General features: G+C 41.5%; 1 protein-coding gene across 12 annotated transcripts in view; it reads left to right on the plus strand.

Moving 5' to 3' along the window:
• The first annotated feature begins 884 nt into the window (after positions 1-884).
• WDR20 (WD repeat domain 20) overlaps positions 885-17,955 on the plus strand; it is a 45,786-nt gene continuing 28,715 nt past the window's right edge. For 10 of the 12 annotated variants that reach the window (XR_010431500.1, XR_010431501.1, XR_010431502.1 and 7 more), the window contains exon 1: positions 888-1,190. Coding sequence is in view for 7 of the 12 variants with exons in the window: in XM_064659201.1 (XP_064515271.1) it covers positions 942-1,190 (249 nt within the window). In the remaining 5 variants the exon portion in view is untranslated. Of the gene's footprint in view, positions 1,191-17,955 lie in introns of all 12 variants that reach the window. The other 2 variants (XM_064659203.1, XM_064659202.1) reach the window with 2 other exon arrangements.

A 17,955-nucleotide genomic window follows, 5' to 3' on the forward strand; every position in this document is an offset into this window, starting at 1 on the left:
CACATGGACACCTCCCAGCTCTGATCAGCACCTCCAGTGGTGGCAGGGACCACCTCACCCCATGTGGGGACCACCCCACCCCATCCTGAGGCAACTGGCCCCTGCGGGCCTGCAAAGCCCCTGCGAAGCCCATGTTCACCCTCGCCAGCTGGAGCCGACCCCATTCTCCCCTGGCCCCCTCAACAGCTGCCCCACAGTGCCACCGTCTTGGGTGACCCTGGTGAGGCCACATCTGGAGTGCTGTGTCCAGACATGGAGCTCCTGGAGTGGGTCCAGCGGAGGGCAATGAGGATGAGGAGGGGACTGGAGCATCTCTCTTACAAGGAAAGGCTGAGGGAGCTGGGCCTGTTCAGCCTCAAGAAGAGACTGAGAGGGGACCTCATCAATGTGTATAAATATCTAACAGGGGAGTGCCAAGAGGACAGAGCCGGGCTCTGCTCGGTGGTGCTGAGCAACAGGACAAGAGGCAGCGAACAGAAACTGATGCACAGGAAGTTCCACCTGAACACGAGGAAGAACTTCTTCACTGTGCAGTGATCGGGCACTGGAACAGGTTGACCAGAGAGGGTGTGGAGTCTCCCTCACTGGAGATATCCAAGAACCATCTGGACTCAACGCTGCACCGTGTGCTCTGGGATGACCCTGCTGGAGCAGGGAGGTTGGACCAGGTGTCCCACTGTTGTCCCACTGTTGTCCCTCCCAGCCTGACGCACTCCCGGACCCCGACTCCCCCTTCCTGGCCCCGCCCCCAGCCCACAGGCCCCGCCCCCTTCCCCGCCCCCGGGCGCGCGAGCCCAGCGCGCGCGCAGTCGCGCGGTAAACAGGTCCCGCCGGCCCCGCCCCCTCGCACCGCCCCCGCGCGCAGGGGCCGCGCGCGCGCCGGCGGCTGCGCAGTGTGGGCACATCCGGGCACTGGGGCAGGATGAGCGCTCCTTTCCAAGATGGCGGCGGAGGGAGGAGGGAAGGAGATGAACGAGATTAAGACCCAGTTCACCACCCGGGAGGGGCTGTACAAGCTGCTGAGCCACTCGGAGTACAGCCGGCCCAACCGCGTGCCCTTCAACTCGCAGGGCTCCAACCCCGTCCGTGTCTCCTTCGTCAACGTCAACGACCAGAGCGGGAACGGGGACCGGCTCTGCTTCAATGTGGGCCGAGAGCTCTACTTCTACATCTACAAGGGGGTCCGCAAGGTACCGGGGCTGCCCCGCCGGGATGGGAGGGGAGCGGCGGGGGCTCGGCGCCGCCCGCCCGCCGGAGTGCGGGAGCCGCGGGGCCGCGGCGGGGGCGGGGGGCAGAGGCCGGGCCGCCCCTCCCGCCGGGTCCCCCCGCCCCGCGGCCTCGGGACCGGGGCTCCGCGGCTCCACCGCGCTCCCAGGGAACCAGGGAGCGGCTGGGCAGGGGGAGCGCGGGCCTGGGCCGAGGGCGTTGCGAGGGCACCTCGCGGGGTCGATGCTGGGGCTGCTCCACATACGGTGCCCCCGCCGGGAGTTGTGTGTGCGAGCCCTGTGCGAGGATGCGATCGCTGGAGATCGTGCGGGAATGAGGGCTGGCGTTCCGTCCCTGGGCCTCCTTCACCTGCTGCTTCAGGTCAGAATTTGCTGGACACACTAATGCCTGTTGTGATTATGATGGTGTCAAATCCCTGCTTCCAGGATCCCTCTAGCTTTGTTTGCATGGCTGAAGCGTTCACTGCAGTGTTAGGCCTTTATTGTGACTTCGAAGTGTGGGCTGATCCTAGGATTGTTTCTAAATGGGAGTGGTGCAGTGAACTGAGTCTTAAATATCAGATAATTAACAGAGAGAAAGTTGCTTTTGCATGAAAGAACCATTGATGCACTTGAGAGAGAGAGACTCCTTACCTGTCGTTATTGGATGCAGGACAGTGCATGCATTTGATCTCTCAGGTCACCATATTTATGAACAAATTGTTCATAACAACAGCTATTGTTTCTTCAGGTCCTTGATTTTACAGGATTCAGAGAACAATTTGAAATTTGTCATGCCAAGTGAACGTGTGTCACTCCCAGTATACATAAACACAGATAATAATGATTGTCAGCTTTCTATTTCATGTTTCAAAAAGTGGGTGGGTGTTATTTTGTGTGCTTGGGCCTCAGCTGCCATGATGTGAATACTTTGAAATGTTCCTGCTCTCTGCCCACCATTCAAAGCGGGATGAGGGCACAGGGAGCTAGAGATGTGAGTAAGGCTGTGCAGGAAGCTTGTGGATGAGCAAGGAATTATACCTGAATCTGCTGTGTCTTAAGCCAGTACCCCAGCACTCCTCCTCTGTGTAAAACGTCAGCACCAACAGGAGAATAAAGTCTGCGTGGTTATTTGTTGACTGTGACTTAACAGATCTAATATGTCCTGTTATAATTACATGGAGAAGTGTGTGTGTGTATTTTAGTTTCACCCTTTTATGAATTTTAATAATCAGTTATGTTTCAAATAATGTTTGGACAGTAGTTTCTTTAAGCATACAAGGAGTATTTCATATCAAAGTTTTTGCTGTTTACAAGCAGTTGCTATCTTTACAAGGTATTGTGGAGAGCAATGTCTCTGAAAATCTGTATCCTAAATCATTACTGTGTTTGGGTTCTGATATCTTACATTTGTTTTTTTCCATGCAAAGTAACTGCAGAATTCTCTCTCTTCACTCACAGAGCAGGCCTTTATGTAGTTTAGTAATGGTACATGTGATTCTTACAAGTTCTCTTAGTCATCTCTTGCCACACTTCTGAAAAATAAAAATCTGAAGCCTGGAACTTCATTGAAAATAGGGAATAGAATAATTATTTCAAATTACTAAAATAGCTTTGAGCTGAGTGTTTGTTTTTTTTAGATGCTTAAAGTTACTGGTGTGATACAGAGTAACTGAGAAATTTGGGTTTGTGAGGTTGTGAATTCTGAGCTCTGAGGCTTTCATACCTGTTACAGTGTGAAATGCTTTTTCCTGTGAATAGAGTAAAACATACACATTGTTAGAATTAATTTCAGTGACCTTTTACAGTGTTAACAATTTAGGATACCACTGTATATTCTCTATATATAATATATTAGTAAAGTGAACTTAGGGAACTAGCTGAAATAGGTTAAATCACGCTTAAGGAAAATGCTTTAAATGAGAACGGGGAAGATGGTCTGTCTCGTATCTGTAATACTTGCTGCTCTGGAATTTATTTTGAAACTATTCACTTGGAAGTAATTGTTTTGTCTGTGTACAAAGTTGACATAGGAACAGGCTGACAGCCTGTCAAGTGATCATTTGAGCTTTTCAGAATCAGAAGTTGTGTCCTATGCCTGTCACAGAGGGGAGAGAGCTGGTGTTGCCTGAGAGGGCAGTGTGTAATTATGCCTTAAACTGGACAAACTCACACTCTGCATGCCTTCCTGTTCTTGGGGACAGGAGGGGGAGAGGAAGTTGACCTGTTCAAGACCAACCTGTGTGTGATCCTCTGCATAATACAGATGCTGATAACTTCAGTTTTAACCGTTAGCTCACAATTATTTAAGTATCCCTTAAAAAATTTCCCTGATGACTATAATTTTCATTCTGGCTAAGTCATATTAAGAGTATTGAGTTGAATTTAGTGAAACTCTGCTGTGTGAATGTACCAGCTGGCTACAATTTATCTTTTTTTTTCTCATCTTTTTTAAGGTCTGCTGCTTTTGATGAGAAAATGCTATATTTTTCCTAAAATGAGTGAAAGAACCACCAGGGCTTTGTTTTAAGTAACCATGTCTGTTAGATACTGGGATAATTCTTGCGTCAGTAATCCACTGCAGATCAGTACACATCAAGGAAGAGTAACACTTAAGCCATGAATGACACTTAAGAATAAATAATGTAATATTGAGTCAAAGATACCACTTGACATCAGTGATGCTAATCTTCTTTTAGTTTCTCTTTAATCCTAAATGCATTGCATCTGCTACATCTAATTTGTAAGTCACCTTTTTAAGTTAGCTGCTGAGGTATGTATTCTGTTCAGGATATTTAACCTATACAAACAAAAATGTTTCCAGGGATGTTTCTTTAAGCTTGATCCTTCTTCCAACACACTTGGTGGAGAAGCATCAAGAACAGCGGTGTGGAGATTGGAGTACAAATGGACAATGATAGTAGTTTGGTAGAGAGACCCGAGAGAGTTTTGGACAGCATTTCAAGCTGTCTTTAGAGACTTTTTGAAGCAAAATGCTATTTTCTTCCAGCTTTGTTCTTTGCCTCTTTAAAAGGGAAGCTGAGCTTTTACTGTTTAATGTTTCCACGTTACTACTAAATTTTACTATTGTCATGAAACATGTTACCATGTTTCACGTTTTCTGTGTCCTAGAAAGTTCATCAATTATGAGCCAGCGCATTGTTGTTTTTATAATGAAACTCATGCAGGTCTCTTTGTGTTCATAAAGCAATGCAGGCTTCCAGAAAACTGCTGTTTTCTGATTTGGATCCACTGAAAAAAGAAATGAACCTGTAGTTTAGTATGGAGAAGTTAAACTGTGATGGAATGATCTAAATATGTAATTGTTTTCAGCTGCACTGAGTGTCAGTGGGATTTCCCTTTCCTTCCTCCTCAACTTTGGCTTTAAGGTTAGATGTGTGCAGTGATCTCCAGTTAAACCCAAGGGGTATATTTTCATGAACTCAACTGATCTAGCAAGAACTGTAAATGATGGTCTAGCACTGCAGGATCCTTTTGGCAGCGTGCTCCTACCTCCTTGTCTTTGGCAGTGCTCAACCTCTGGTTGAGCTAGTTCAGCTTGCTAAACCAGCAGCAAAATACTTGCTGTTTTTCTGTGCAGATTTTCTCTTGATTTGGTGAGTTGAACTGTGTCATCTTGAGATTGAATATTGGCAGGTACAGTGATAGCAAGAAAAGGATTTGGGGGCACTACCCCCTTCAGTGGCCTGGACTGTCTGCTTGGATCCACTGCCTTATTATTATTCAGGTCTCTCCTGAATAAAGCCTCTACTTCAGTCTTGAGTCAGTTTTGGACTGATCTGTTCTTGGGGAATTGTTGAATTAATTTCGATTAAGAGAGTTATGGGTGATAGAGGAAGCCTTTTTTATTATTTTAGGCATTTCCTTCCTCATTGAGTGAGGGTATATAGTAATATAGGTGATAGTTCAAAATTTATTGTTCAAATTATGATGCATTTATGCTTTGGACAGGTTGCCTTTCCCTGCAGCCCCAAAAATCAGGAGTGAGAGCTGTTTGATTCTTGCTTATGAGACAGTCTTGGAGTACTTAACTATGGTTTGTGGCTAGGCTTTGCAAAGTGATTTATTAGTTGATTCATTAAGCTGGAAAAGGAGAGCTCTATCTCATCTTTCTTACCTTAGGAATGACTGACAAGACAAGGCTTTCTAGATTGCTGCCAACATTAACTATCAAATCCTTTTCCCCTACTAGGAAGTTGGTGCATTTTCCTGTGAGAGGTTGTGTGTGATGATGTGTTATTCTCTGTGTGTTGTAAAAGTTTTCTGGGCAAGTTAGTCTGCAGCTGTCACTGCAATACAGCCATGTAAGGTCCCTATTAGCAACTGTGTTGCATGGTGCACCACCTTAATTTTTCTGTAATCCATTGGCAACTTATGAAATTTGATTGTATAGTGCAGCTGATTATGTTATGTAAAACTTTCTGCGTTGTATTTAAATTCTGGCTACCTGCTGTCTTTAACCTGTGGCAGACTTTCCTAACGTTGGTTGTTCCATTTTTTGAAACCACTTTCTCGCAAAAAGAAACTTTGTCTTTAATTCTGCTCTTTTCTTACAGCTACCTGAAGCAGCAACCTGTTAATAACTATGGGGTATTATGGTGTGTTAGAGTAGTGTTGGGGTAGAAACACATGTAGGTGATAAGCACAGCTTGGTGGAGGCATGGAAGGCAGAACTTGTTGACTGTCTTCTTAACCTTACATAGAACAGGTGGCTTAGAAATTCTATTTGTACTAAGATGAAAATAATCTCATATCTCGACTACTTTTATTGAGAGTTGGCATAGTGGCAGTTCCTGGCTATCAGTAAAAAGGTTGATGATGTGTAGGATTCCTTCCTTTGCAGTTCTCTAAATTACCTTTTTTTATGTCTGGCTTGATATGGGAGTATTTGTTGTCCAGTTGAGAAGTGTTATCCTTGGTGGTGACTTTCATTCCACAGACTGTTCACCTGGGGTCTTGTTGCAATGACAGTGTTAGTGAGTGGCATTTGCCACTGTGCTTAATATAATGGTCTGAGAGGAGCAGTGTGAGATGGTTCTGAGTTGGCAGTGCAATCTGTAGAGAAAAACTCACATTCCCACATCTTGAGAAAATCTGGTTACATTACTGTGTATTTAGAGATCACAAAGCTGTGTCAGGCCTCTGGTAAAGATGCGTGGTTTAATAGCATAAATGAGCTATAAAAATGCTGAGATTTGTAGGGATCTTGGAAGATACACTAGCTCTGAAGCAGAGGGAAGTAAACCTATGTCCTAGTTCTTAAACCAGTTCTTAAACTTGTGGTAACAAGAATTCCACAGTCTCCCTAAATAACTTTTTTTGGTGCTTGATTTTCTTTCTTCCCCCTCCAATATCTAACTAAACTTCTTGTTCAAGGCAAAAACCCCAGAAATCCAAACAGGCTGAATGCAGTTATTTCCTGTGGGCATAGAGGACAGTTGACGATTGCCTTTGGCTTTTACATATTTGAAAACTTGTTAATTTGCCTTCTCAGTTTTTCTAAGGTAAATAAGTGTAGTTCTCTTAAGTTCTTCTCAGATCACAAGTTCCAAATGTTTGCTCTCCTCTGTGTTGGCTTCTGTTAGCTTGTGTTTGTAGTACTTAAACTGGATGTGGTACTTGCACTGTGCCTTCAGTACAGAGCAAGAGAGTTATTGCTTGCTGTGTCTGTCTTCTAATATTCTCACTAACATATTGAAAAATGTTGACATTTTTGAGTCCTGCTCATAGTGATGACTCACTTGGATTGTTTCTTATCATATTGCTGTTTTTCTCCATTTTTATCCATGCTTTGATTGTTGTTGTTGTTTATAAATGTCATGTTGCATTTTCATTGAATGTTGTTCTACTAAGTTTATTAGAAAGTGGTTTTATTTCCAGTTCTGTGCTACATAATGCAAAAAATCGTTCCAATCTTGATGTCATTCACAAATTTGATGTGCACTCTCTTCCATTAGTCAAAGTCTCTCATGCATTGCATTTGCTGCTGATCTTCTTCTCTAGTCCAGTTTTTTTATCAGAAGACAGATTAGTTTGGTGCTTGCTTTTGGTGAGTTTACCTTTTGTGGTTTTTCCCCTCTGTCTCGGAGCTTATAGCCTGATTTTTTTTCAGTGGCTTTGATACCAAAGAAAAGTTTACTACTATGACTGTTGAATGCTACTACAGTGTGTTCTGCATTTAAATACTTACTTATACCAGAATCAAACATCACTGTTATTGCCAAAAAGATGACAGGCAAAGGTGGCTAATGGAAGTACCACAGTAACGACAGCAGAGCTTTTCTCAAAGGTATCCAGTGCCATCCTGCAGCTGGGAAGATATTCCTGTTATCTGCTGTAGGAATTAGCATATTTCACATTTCTCAGGTGTGCTGGATGTGACACTCTGTAAATCTATTTTGTCCTCCTTCAAAAGGGTGTTGTAGATTTCTTTTTTTTTTTTTTTTTTGAGAAATCCCTTCCTTTCTTGCAGTATTTTTTCTTTTCTGTCTTGTAGATAACAGTTGCTTTATTGGGACTGGATTAGCTGTGGAGGTATTGTGGCTACATCAGTAGTACATCGTGTCGCTCTGTGGCTTCTTGAAAGTCTGTTCAGGTGTTTAATGGAAGGATATACTTACCACTTTGAGTTTTGTGATGTAGGTAGATGTTTTCTTAATTCCAACTGGGCTGCATTAGGGACTGATGAGACATGTTACAAAATATTCCTGTAGACTTTTTTGTAGGGTAGGCTATTTAGTGACTCTATTGTTTCGATGACACTGCTGAAGGAAATAATGAAGATTTAATCTAGATGACAGATATATAGATAATTTCAGTGTTTAATTTTGTTGTGAGGCTTATATAGAGCAAATAGGGCTGTATTAAGAGAAAAGACTAAAAAGCTGCTTTAAAATGACAGTTACACTGTTAAATGTTTCTTGCTGTGGAGGAGGATGAAATATCTGCAGTTGACAGAGCTTGCAAGATGATTTTCATCTGGGATCTGTGTCTGAGTTGTAGGTAGTGGTATTAGTCTGTAGGGCTTTTTTCTTGTCCTGATCTGTGCTTCAAGCCTGTATCACAAGTGTTTGACTTCAGTAAGCCATTGCACTGTGTTCTCTGAAGGATTGCTCTCTGAGGTAACAGTTCATTTCTCTGTGGCTGCCTGCTTGGCTGGCATGTTTGAGAATGAATGCTAGACTATGCTGGCCAAACCCCCAAATTGGTAAGCAGTATTTATAGGCAGTGAATTTTTGTGTGTGTGGTTGGTTGTTGTTGTTTTGTTTTGTTTTGTTTTTTTTTTCTTTTTCCACTGCAATTATAATTTGTTTTTATGTTTTGTATTGAAGTGTATTTGTGGTAATATTGCATGTACATCAATTCAGTTGGGGGAATTTAAGTTGGTGTAAAACCAGTAATTGTGGCACTTATTCTTTGCAGATTGACAAAATTTTAGTCGTAATGTTTCACAGATGCAAATAATGGTCATTTGTAACAAACACTTCTGTGCCTGTGGTGAGTTTTGTGAGGCAGCTTTGTCAGAATATTTACAAAAATGTTGTGCTGTGTGCCTAAATTACAAGGAGTTTGCATCATACTTTGACATCTGACAATCTGCAAATAGTTAAATTGTTAACTGTTAATAGTTAAAATGTACATTGAAGGTGCCTCAAGCTCTAATTAAAGGTTGCCTAGGCCCATCTCTGAGAGGATTGCCAGCCATAATTGTCTTGTTTGACATTCTAGAATCAAATTTAATGCCCTAGTTTGAAGTATTCCTGTAGTTTTCTGGCTAAAGGGAACCATCTGAAGTACTTTCTTTTGAAGGACATGTACCCAAGGGCCACTTGCTATCGAGCTGTCATGAATATAAGTTGACACACTTGGGGAAAATAGTATTTGCAAATGGTGCCATTTAGTGGCAATAGTGCCTAATATTTCCATTCTCTATCCTCTTAGAAAGGTTAAGAAAAAGAGGCAGTACTGTAAATTAAAGTAATAATACTTGGTTGTGTCCCTCTTGAAAATAGAGTATTTTTCCCTTCTTACCTCACACCACTTTTAGGTCCAAGTGTATGTGCAGTCCATTTTTTAGCATCTACGTCCCACCCATTTCTTGCACCCTGTAGCTTCAAACAGAGCAGCTGCTGTTGCCTTTTGGGCTCCTGTTCAGCAGCTGTTGGTGCACTGGACACAGCCCTGTGCTCTTTGTGGGCAGGGCCACCAGCCACTGCAATTGAAACCTCTCCAGTGGCACTGTCATAACTTGCATTGGGATTTCTCTTGCATTATTCAGTCCAGCTGTTCATAATGGAATGGTAGATCTCTAATAGGTACTTTCTGCAAATTGATTTCAGTTTTGGTTTACCAGCTATAATCAGTCTTTAATTTCATGAGTTAATCGTAATGTTCACATGTGGCTGTAATAATGATCAAAGAAACAATATTTATAATTTTTTATTATTATTTTTTAAGTCCACGTGGGATGGGAAGGTAGTTTTTGGTTTAATAGTGTGCAATTTTTGTGCAGCTGGAGGTTGTGAAGGGCTATATTAGACTAAATGCTAGTCTAAGCCAGAAATTGAACTTAAAAATGCCCTAGAGTAGGGAGAAAGCATTGCACGTTATGAGCAAATTATCCCCAGTTTCCTAGGAATAATAAAAAAAAAGTAATTCTTATTATTTAACAGGAATTGCATACATTTTGTCAGGAAAATGATACCACTTAGAAGTTTAAGAGGACTCAAGTTTATGGCTTTAGTGCTCCCTTTCAACTAAAGAAAGGGGGAGCAGTGACAAGAGGAGAGAGAGTGGATGCCGATATACATTGAACTGCCTTAAAAATCCCCAGCTCTGGTGAAATCAACTATTTCAGTGATTCCTTAAGGACACTTTATCCTGCACAGTCATGAGAGTAACTCATAACTGAGTAACATAAATGTCTTCTCTTCCTGACTTACTAATGTAACTGTAACAAATATGGAATCCTAAAAGTTGTAGTCTCATCATAATTTAGCTGTAGCAGTTTATTTCTAAGGATTTTTTAACGGTTCTTCTAGCGAAAACGTCTACAACAATTTTGCAGATTTTCTTGGTATTTGAGGTGGGTGTTGGAGCATGACCGTGATACGAGTTTGAAGCTGTCACTGAAATGAAATTGTGGCAGAAGTTGTTGTAAGGGGTTTTTTTCTGTTGTCTTGATTTTTCTGGGTTTTTGTTGGTTACTGTCAGTATTATAGAAAAATAATGATGCAATTATTTTTTTTTAAGTCATGTTAATAAGATTTAAATTATAGTTTAGATATTTGAATTTGCATATATTAGTGGTCTGAATGACAAATACTGCCTCTAAACATCAATTTAATGCAGTATTGTGAAGCCATAGATGGAGGCTTAGTCTGCATTTTCCTTCAGATTTTGCCTTTCTTTCCTACGGGATAGCAAACACTTGGATTTCTTTTCCAGATTTTCTTTTTAAGTGACAGTATTTCTAGAGGTTGCATTTCTTCAGCATTTTTAATAGGAGAGTGGGCCAGAGACCTTCAATAGCTACCTGTTTGCACTTAAGGTGTCAGGAGGGTCTATCTTTAAAAAATAATTTATGAGGGCAGGAATACCCCTTTTGAAGTTGGATATCATATATACTGCCAAATGCAGTATTTCTTACCTGTCTTACAGCCCATTTTGCATCTGTCAGTATGTATCAGTACAAATTACTACTCTACTGCCTATAAATAACCAAATTACTATATTTTTTTTGAAGTGTGCCTCTTCACTGTGGTATATTGATTCAGGAGGAGTTTTTTCCCCGAGAAGACTTTTGGAAATACAGAGTGGAATTTGTAAAAGGAAGATGGTTGTGTTGACTAGCAAATTATTGCTGTTAATAGCATTAGTTGTATATCTCAACAGGTGACTTCGAGAAATGTCTTGCTGTTACCTCAGACTGTGAACTTATGCTCTTTTCCCTCTGAAGGTGACTGTCCAGTTACATTCACATCAGTTTAACACATGGGATGGCCTTTCCAGTGAAACTGTGGTCCCTCGTACAGAATAACTTGTGCCTGTGTTGTGCTTTGCACTAACAGTGTCAAGATTTTAAGGTGCTGTTCCAGGTCACATTTCTGACCTTCTAACAGTGTTGGCAAAATAGTTTTTGTGCCAGTGAAGTGACTGATTAAGTGTAGTTCTCTGTTTTAGCCAAAGTGCAGTCTCCGTAAATTCACTAGGTTGAACTGGGATGGTTAAGTGTGGGCACATGTTATCACTTCTGAATCAGACAGGTGGGCAAACTGTTCTTGGGAACTCAGATGCCCAGATAAAGCTGCCTTTAGTGATGCTCCAGGTGATCCATGCTTCTTGTTGTTAGAGTAACAAAGTGCTTGCTGTCAGCTGAGTTACTGCAGCTCTAGTGGCAGCACGCTCAGCTGCTCCAACTCTGCTGCTCTGTAGCAGTGTTTGTGTCTCTGTGCCCTGTGAACAACAGGTCACATCTTATGTTGAGTTTGCATGGCCAGGTATTGGTAGCCGGGGTGGCTTCTGTAAGAAGGTGTCAGAAGCTTCCCCCATGTCTGGTAGAGCCAATGCCAGTGAGTGACTCCAGGATGGACCGGCCACTGGCCAAGGCCCAGCCCATCAGGAATGATAGTAATGCCTCTGTGATAACATATTTCAGAAGGAAAAAAAAGTTATTGTGCAGGTGTAAATGTGGCCAGGGAAAAGTGGAGTGAGAATATGTGGGAGAAACAATTCTACAGGCACCAAGGTCAGTGCAGAAGGAGGGGGAGGAGGTGCTCAAGGTGCTGGAGCTGAGGTTCCCCTGCAGCCCATGGAGGTTAATGGGAATGCAGAGACCCACCTACAGCTTATGGAAGAGACCCACACTGGAGCAGGTGGATGCACAAAAGAGGGCTGTGAACCTGTAGGAAACTTGTGCTGGGTCAGGCTCCTGGCAGGGACCTGCAGACCTGTAGAGAGGAGCCTGTGCTGGGGCAGGTTTCCTGGAAGGACTTGTGGCCCTGTGGAGGACCCACGCTGGAGCAGGCTGTGTCTGAAGGACTGCACCCTGTGGAGAAGTGACCCATGTTGGAGCAGTTTGTTTAGAACTGCCTGCAGGATGGACTCATGTTGGAGAACTTCATGGAGGACTGTCTCCCATGGGAGGGACTCCACTCTGGAGCAGGGGAAGGAATTGTCTCCCTGAGCAGCTGCAGGAACAATGTGCGATGAACGGACTGTAACCCCTATTCCCTGTCTCCCTGCACTGATGGTAGAGCTTGGAAGGAGAGAGGGTAGGAGAGGGTGTTTAAGGTTTGTTTTTACTTCTCATTATCCTGCTCTGATTTTGTTAGCAGTCAATTCAGTTAGTATCCCCAAGTTCAGTCTCTTTTGCCCGTGACAGTAGTTGATGAGTGCTCTCTCCCTGTCCTTAACTCATAAATCTTTCTCTATGTTTTTCTCTCTCCTCTCCAACTGCAGAGGGGAGTGTTAGAGCAGCTTTGGTGGGTACCTGGCATCCAGCCAGGGTCAACACACCTTCTGCAAACCAATATTGGACTGGCACTGATCTGGTTGATCTGTGTATTATGCTTTGTTAGTTCTAAATGGAGGGAGGCTTTGCATGTACCTGACAGCCAGAGGGGAATGCTGGTAAGATCAGGGCTTGGAGAAGTCCAGTCTTCCATGGTTAGAAAATGCTTTTGCTGTGCTTTCTCTTAGCTCATTTGGGAACCCTTTCTTCATTTTTAACACCTCTGGTTAGTAGGTGTCTTGCAGCTGTTGCACTTGCAGTGCAAGTTGATATAAAGGAGAATTTAGATTTGGACAGTCTGCTGACATCAGTGGTGGTTAAAGGTGTGATTATTTTTGACAGCAGAGATCCCTAGCATGCCTGGCATTAGTACACCCATATCGGTGGGAGGGATGATTTAATAGCTGGGCTGTGTCTGTGCCCTCACAGACTCCTGGGAGGACCTTTAGCAAAGTGCCTGAGGTGTGGGCAGTGGCCCCTCAGTGGGCAGCACTGTGTCTGCAAGGTCTGTCGGTGACAATGGACAGTCTGATCACTCCCTCCTACTCTCGAGGCAAAAGTCAGCCTGAGAAAGAGACAGTGTTGTAGGACCATTTGGTATGTGAAACACTTTTAGCCCTTTAGTGGTAATTCTTAAAGTGCTTAATAGCAGGCGAGAGGTTGTGGGTTTTTTCCACATAATATCTGTACTAGTGAAACTGTCAACTCTTACTTAAAATATCTTAATACTTTGCTTACTTTAAAATAAGGCTACTGAGAAAGCTAGTGCTGAAATTGGGAACATGTTGCCTTTTGAACTAAACCTTCTGAAGGAGGTTTCTACTTTGCAGATTAGGTGATATCCGAGAACTTGTACATATGGGATTGTGGGAAATCAGAGTTCACTGTATCTGAGTTACGGTCCTTGATACTTCTCTAGTAGCCTGTGCTTGTTCTGTAGCACTTTTCACTTGGGTAGTAATGAAATGTCTTGAGCCCTAGAAGGAAGATGCATTGCAAATTAACAAGTTCAGGATAATAGTTAAAGCAAATATATTATTTTGTCTGTCTGTTGCTATATATAACCACAGAAAGCATAAACCAGTGGACCTCATCCTGGTTGGGAGCACAGGTTATACATTTGCTCAGTCTTTTATTCACATAACTTCTGTGGGACTGTTTTAGTGCTCTTAGGATAAGAGCCAGCTCCATCTTATTTTTAGTACAAAAGTAATTAGGGCTTTGTTCTAGTAATGTTTTCTTAACATGCTGCAACATGATGGAATTATGGGCTTGATAAAAACACTGTATCAAAAATGTCCAGCATTCTTCTAGGGCTTGCAAAATCCAACAGTAACCAGAAAAGACCTAATTCTGAATTGCTGGACAGATGTTATAATGTTGTATTTGACTTTTATTGAGCTTTGTAATGAAAAAAATATAAATTGATTAGCAATTAACTGCTACAGTGAAGTAAGTTTCTATAGCAACGGGGCAATGCAGGGTGCAATTATTCAGACAGCTTTCCTTAGCAGATAATTTTTTCTTACATGCAGTGAATTTACGCCGTTGGACTAAAACGTTGTTTTGTTATAGCAACGGATAATCCTCAGCTCTTTTGCTGCTGCCTTTTTTCTTTTTTTGTTTTCCCCCTCCTTCCTAAAGAAATGAAATAACTTTCCCTCTTATGAGCTGAAAAGGACATGGGGAAACTTCCAGAAATAACTACCGGTGTGGTAGAGTGGTGGAAACTTACCCTACTACTATTTGCCTGTATGTTATTAGTATAATGGAGCTGTATTAGATATATTGTTATGCAGTATGAATTTATACTTCACTTCTACCTGTTGACAAGTCTACATGAAACTGAACCTGCTCTAAGATGATGATGATCATATAGTAGCTTGCAAATTTCAAGTGAATCAATTTAGATAAGTTGTAATGCTGATTCCCTGAACCAGCCAGACTTTTTATTTGTCCTTTGTATGTTTAAAGTCTCTATTTTTTTTTTTTTTGTTTCAATACTTCTGAATACCTTCAGAGAGAAGAATATTCTACTTTAAGCTTCACTTTTGAAATTGGAAAACATTAGTCAAGGGACTGCAGGTGTTGGTTGTTTTTTTTGCCGTAAAACACATTTGAAAATCCAACTTTCAAGTGTTATTATGTTTCGATCTTGTTAAAGTTAGAGGAAATGAAATTTGAACGACTTCAGTGATGAAGCTATAGCAGCCTTATTTTTTTAACAGGACACTTAATTTTGTGTTATATGTTTTAATGATACTTTGGATGTGTGATCACTTGAAAGAGAAAACAAAAGTACTTTCTGCTTTTATCAATCAGCCTCAATATCTGCTGTTGGAAGGTGTGCACCTATTGCTCAAGTGCATTTTTCCAGTATCATAACAAAACCATACCAGGATTTTAGAGACGAAAGAAATAGGATTCAAAGGTAAAGTGAAAGTAATGGTTGTGAAGGTGTGACTGACTAGAACACTTGTCCAGCAGGTCAGGTAACTTTTTTGTGTGAGCATGGGGAGGAAATGAACAACTCGGAGATGATGCTGCCATTAAGTCATGCAATGTTTCCAATTTGTTCCATGTTTTAGGGGCCATCTAAAAGCAGTCTGCCAGCTCTAATTTAAATAAATGTTGCCTTTAACAGGTGTGATTTTTCTAACCAGTTTTTCTTGCTGAGCTGAGCCAATTTAAACAATTTCCCAGTGAAAGTAACTTACTGAGTGTTTAATAAGTATTGCAACTGAGTATGTAAACTGAATGAAAACAACTGCTGAATTGTGCCAGAATGTGTGGTTTTACTTGGAATCCATTTGATATTTACATACCTATTTTCCTTATTTTAATTTCTTACATTTAGTATGTATATCTAATCTCTGTTTAACTCATCTGAATCATGCTCAATTCAGCGTTAAAAACAGGTGAGAAAGGACTGATTATAAGTGTGGGCAACAGTGTGACTAGACTGTAGGAGTAGGAGGAAATTAAAGGATCCACTGGAGAATAAGGAGCAAGGAGGAGATCAGAAAGGTAATATTCCTTTTTCCTTTTTTACTTTAGAGCTATGAATCTCTTATAACGTACTAAATTGTAACTATTGAGAAAGGAATTGCAGTTAACTAAGCATAAATATTAAGTGAGCCTTGCAGAACTTAATTATGAAGTGTAGTTAAGGAAAGAGGTAATTGTTACAGTACACTTCATTTTCTCAGTTCCTCAAAAGTGAAGAGACTAAAATGTGTGCTTCAGTGCCTTCCAGTCTTTACAGAAGGTGATATGTTCTTTACACAGCTGGTGACAGTCTGTAAGTAGTATTCCAGATGAACTTTATTCAGTGCCTGTGAATATTTGGTGTGCTCTGTACTATTCTGAAATCAGTGGCTTTTTAATTCACTGTATTCCTAACAGTAAAAATATCTTCTAAAAAACCCTCTGACTGCCTGTGGCTCAGTGACAGGCTGGTATTTTCTTAAGGCTTATCCTTGATTGCATTCAGATAGAGAAAAACATGCAGGAGTGCTATTCAACACACACCCCACCACCACAACAAAGAAATCCCCTTTCCATTTTAGCTTTAGAAATTCTGACATAGTAGACTTCTGTGTTAGGGGTTTTTTTGTTTTGCTGAAAGTAAAACCTTGTCTCCCTGTGGTGGGAAAGCATTGATGTATAACATGTATAATATAGACAGCTTTATTTGAAGTTCATGTGCTTAGCCTTTCTAGTGTAACAGTAAGGGAGAAATGTAACTTATTACGTTCATGTCCTTGCATGAACTGGCAAATTCAGATCCGTATAGCAGTTATTTAAAATGAGGGAATTTTGGAGCTTGGAAATTCTGTTAGTAAATGCTGAGAGAAATAAAAGCTTAGTTCTTTGTATCTGAGACAACTGTTGAGAAGAGACCTTCAAGTTGAGGTCTTCTAGGAGTGGTTTTAGAAATAGTATTTTCACTGGTGACACTGGGAGAAGTAAGAGATGTACATGGTGCTCATAATAACTTCTGGAGGAATTGCTGTTCATAATCAGTTACTTTATGAGGGGAAACAAGCTGATGTCACAGCAGTAGTTGAAGTGAAAATTCATTGAAAAAAGACATAGTTAGGGAATTTTTGCTTCAGCCATGTAACTTTGAAAAGATAACCAGTGTTGTGTTAATTACAAGCTGAGCCAGCTTGTGGTACAGCTGTTGAAGGCTGGAGGACATAAATGCAATTCAAAGATGTATCAAAGGAGGTTTACCAATAGGAAAAAAGAAATGTCTTTAGTGCCATTGCACAGGGCATTGAGAAGATAGCTTTGATATTGTATGAAATTCTGGTTGTTTGTGTTGAAGGTGAATTTCAACTCCTGCTACTAAGACAGGATGGTGTCTAATGTAAAACTGGAGAAGTGTGTGATTTTTAATTTTCTGAGCAAAGCAGCCCCTAAACTTCCTTTTAGTCACACTGAAGGAAGAGGAGACATTAAATAATACAAAACCTTCCTTAGATGTATGAGACATTACCAGATCTCCCACAAATCCCAAACATGCAAAATTTGTTACTAATTCAAAGGGATCTTACTCTTTGACCAGCCATGCTGTAAGCAATTGCTAACAGCTGAACTGCAGAATGAAAATAGTGGTGTGAAAGGCTGCAGACCTTAAGGGAAGTACAGAATAGATTTTAAGAAGAGGTAGAACATTTCATCCAGAAGCTTCTTAGAGCTGAGCCAGATGAACAGAATGAAGAGAACTTATCTTTAGTAATACAGATCCAACCCTCTGTGTGGTACCCAGTGAAGCCACCTTACTGGCTTTTGGATCCAGGGGAGGAAATGATTGTAGGAGACTGAGGAGCTGGAGGGAGTGATGTTCCATGAAAAAATGGATGTACAGCTAACCTGGCAGATACCATGGGAAGAGCAGGCAATGTTTAGTGGTACATTAAGGGTTGCTACAGTATCTCAGTAGTTCTGTAGGGAAGCTTGGGGGGGTTGTTTTGTTTTGAGTATTCTTGGGGATGGTTCTCTGTATTCTAAGTCTGCATTTGTATAGCAGGCATTTAAAGTCAGAACTATTTCATCCTCTCTTTAACCACAAGCAGAGTAAAGGATGAGATTTTAACTGTAGTATCAGGTAATACTGGCTGCATTCATTTATTACAAAATGAAGTGACCAGCCAACCCTTACTCGTTAGGTTTTTTTATCATATGATGTAGTGAGACTGAAAAAGATGA

The sequence above is a fragment of the Pseudopipra pipra genome, chromosome 6, assembly GCF_036250125.1.
Source record: "Pseudopipra pipra isolate bDixPip1 chromosome 6, bDixPip1.hap1, whole genome shotgun sequence".
Lineage (NCBI taxonomy): Eukaryota > Metazoa > Chordata > Aves > Passeriformes > Pipridae > Pseudopipra > Pseudopipra pipra.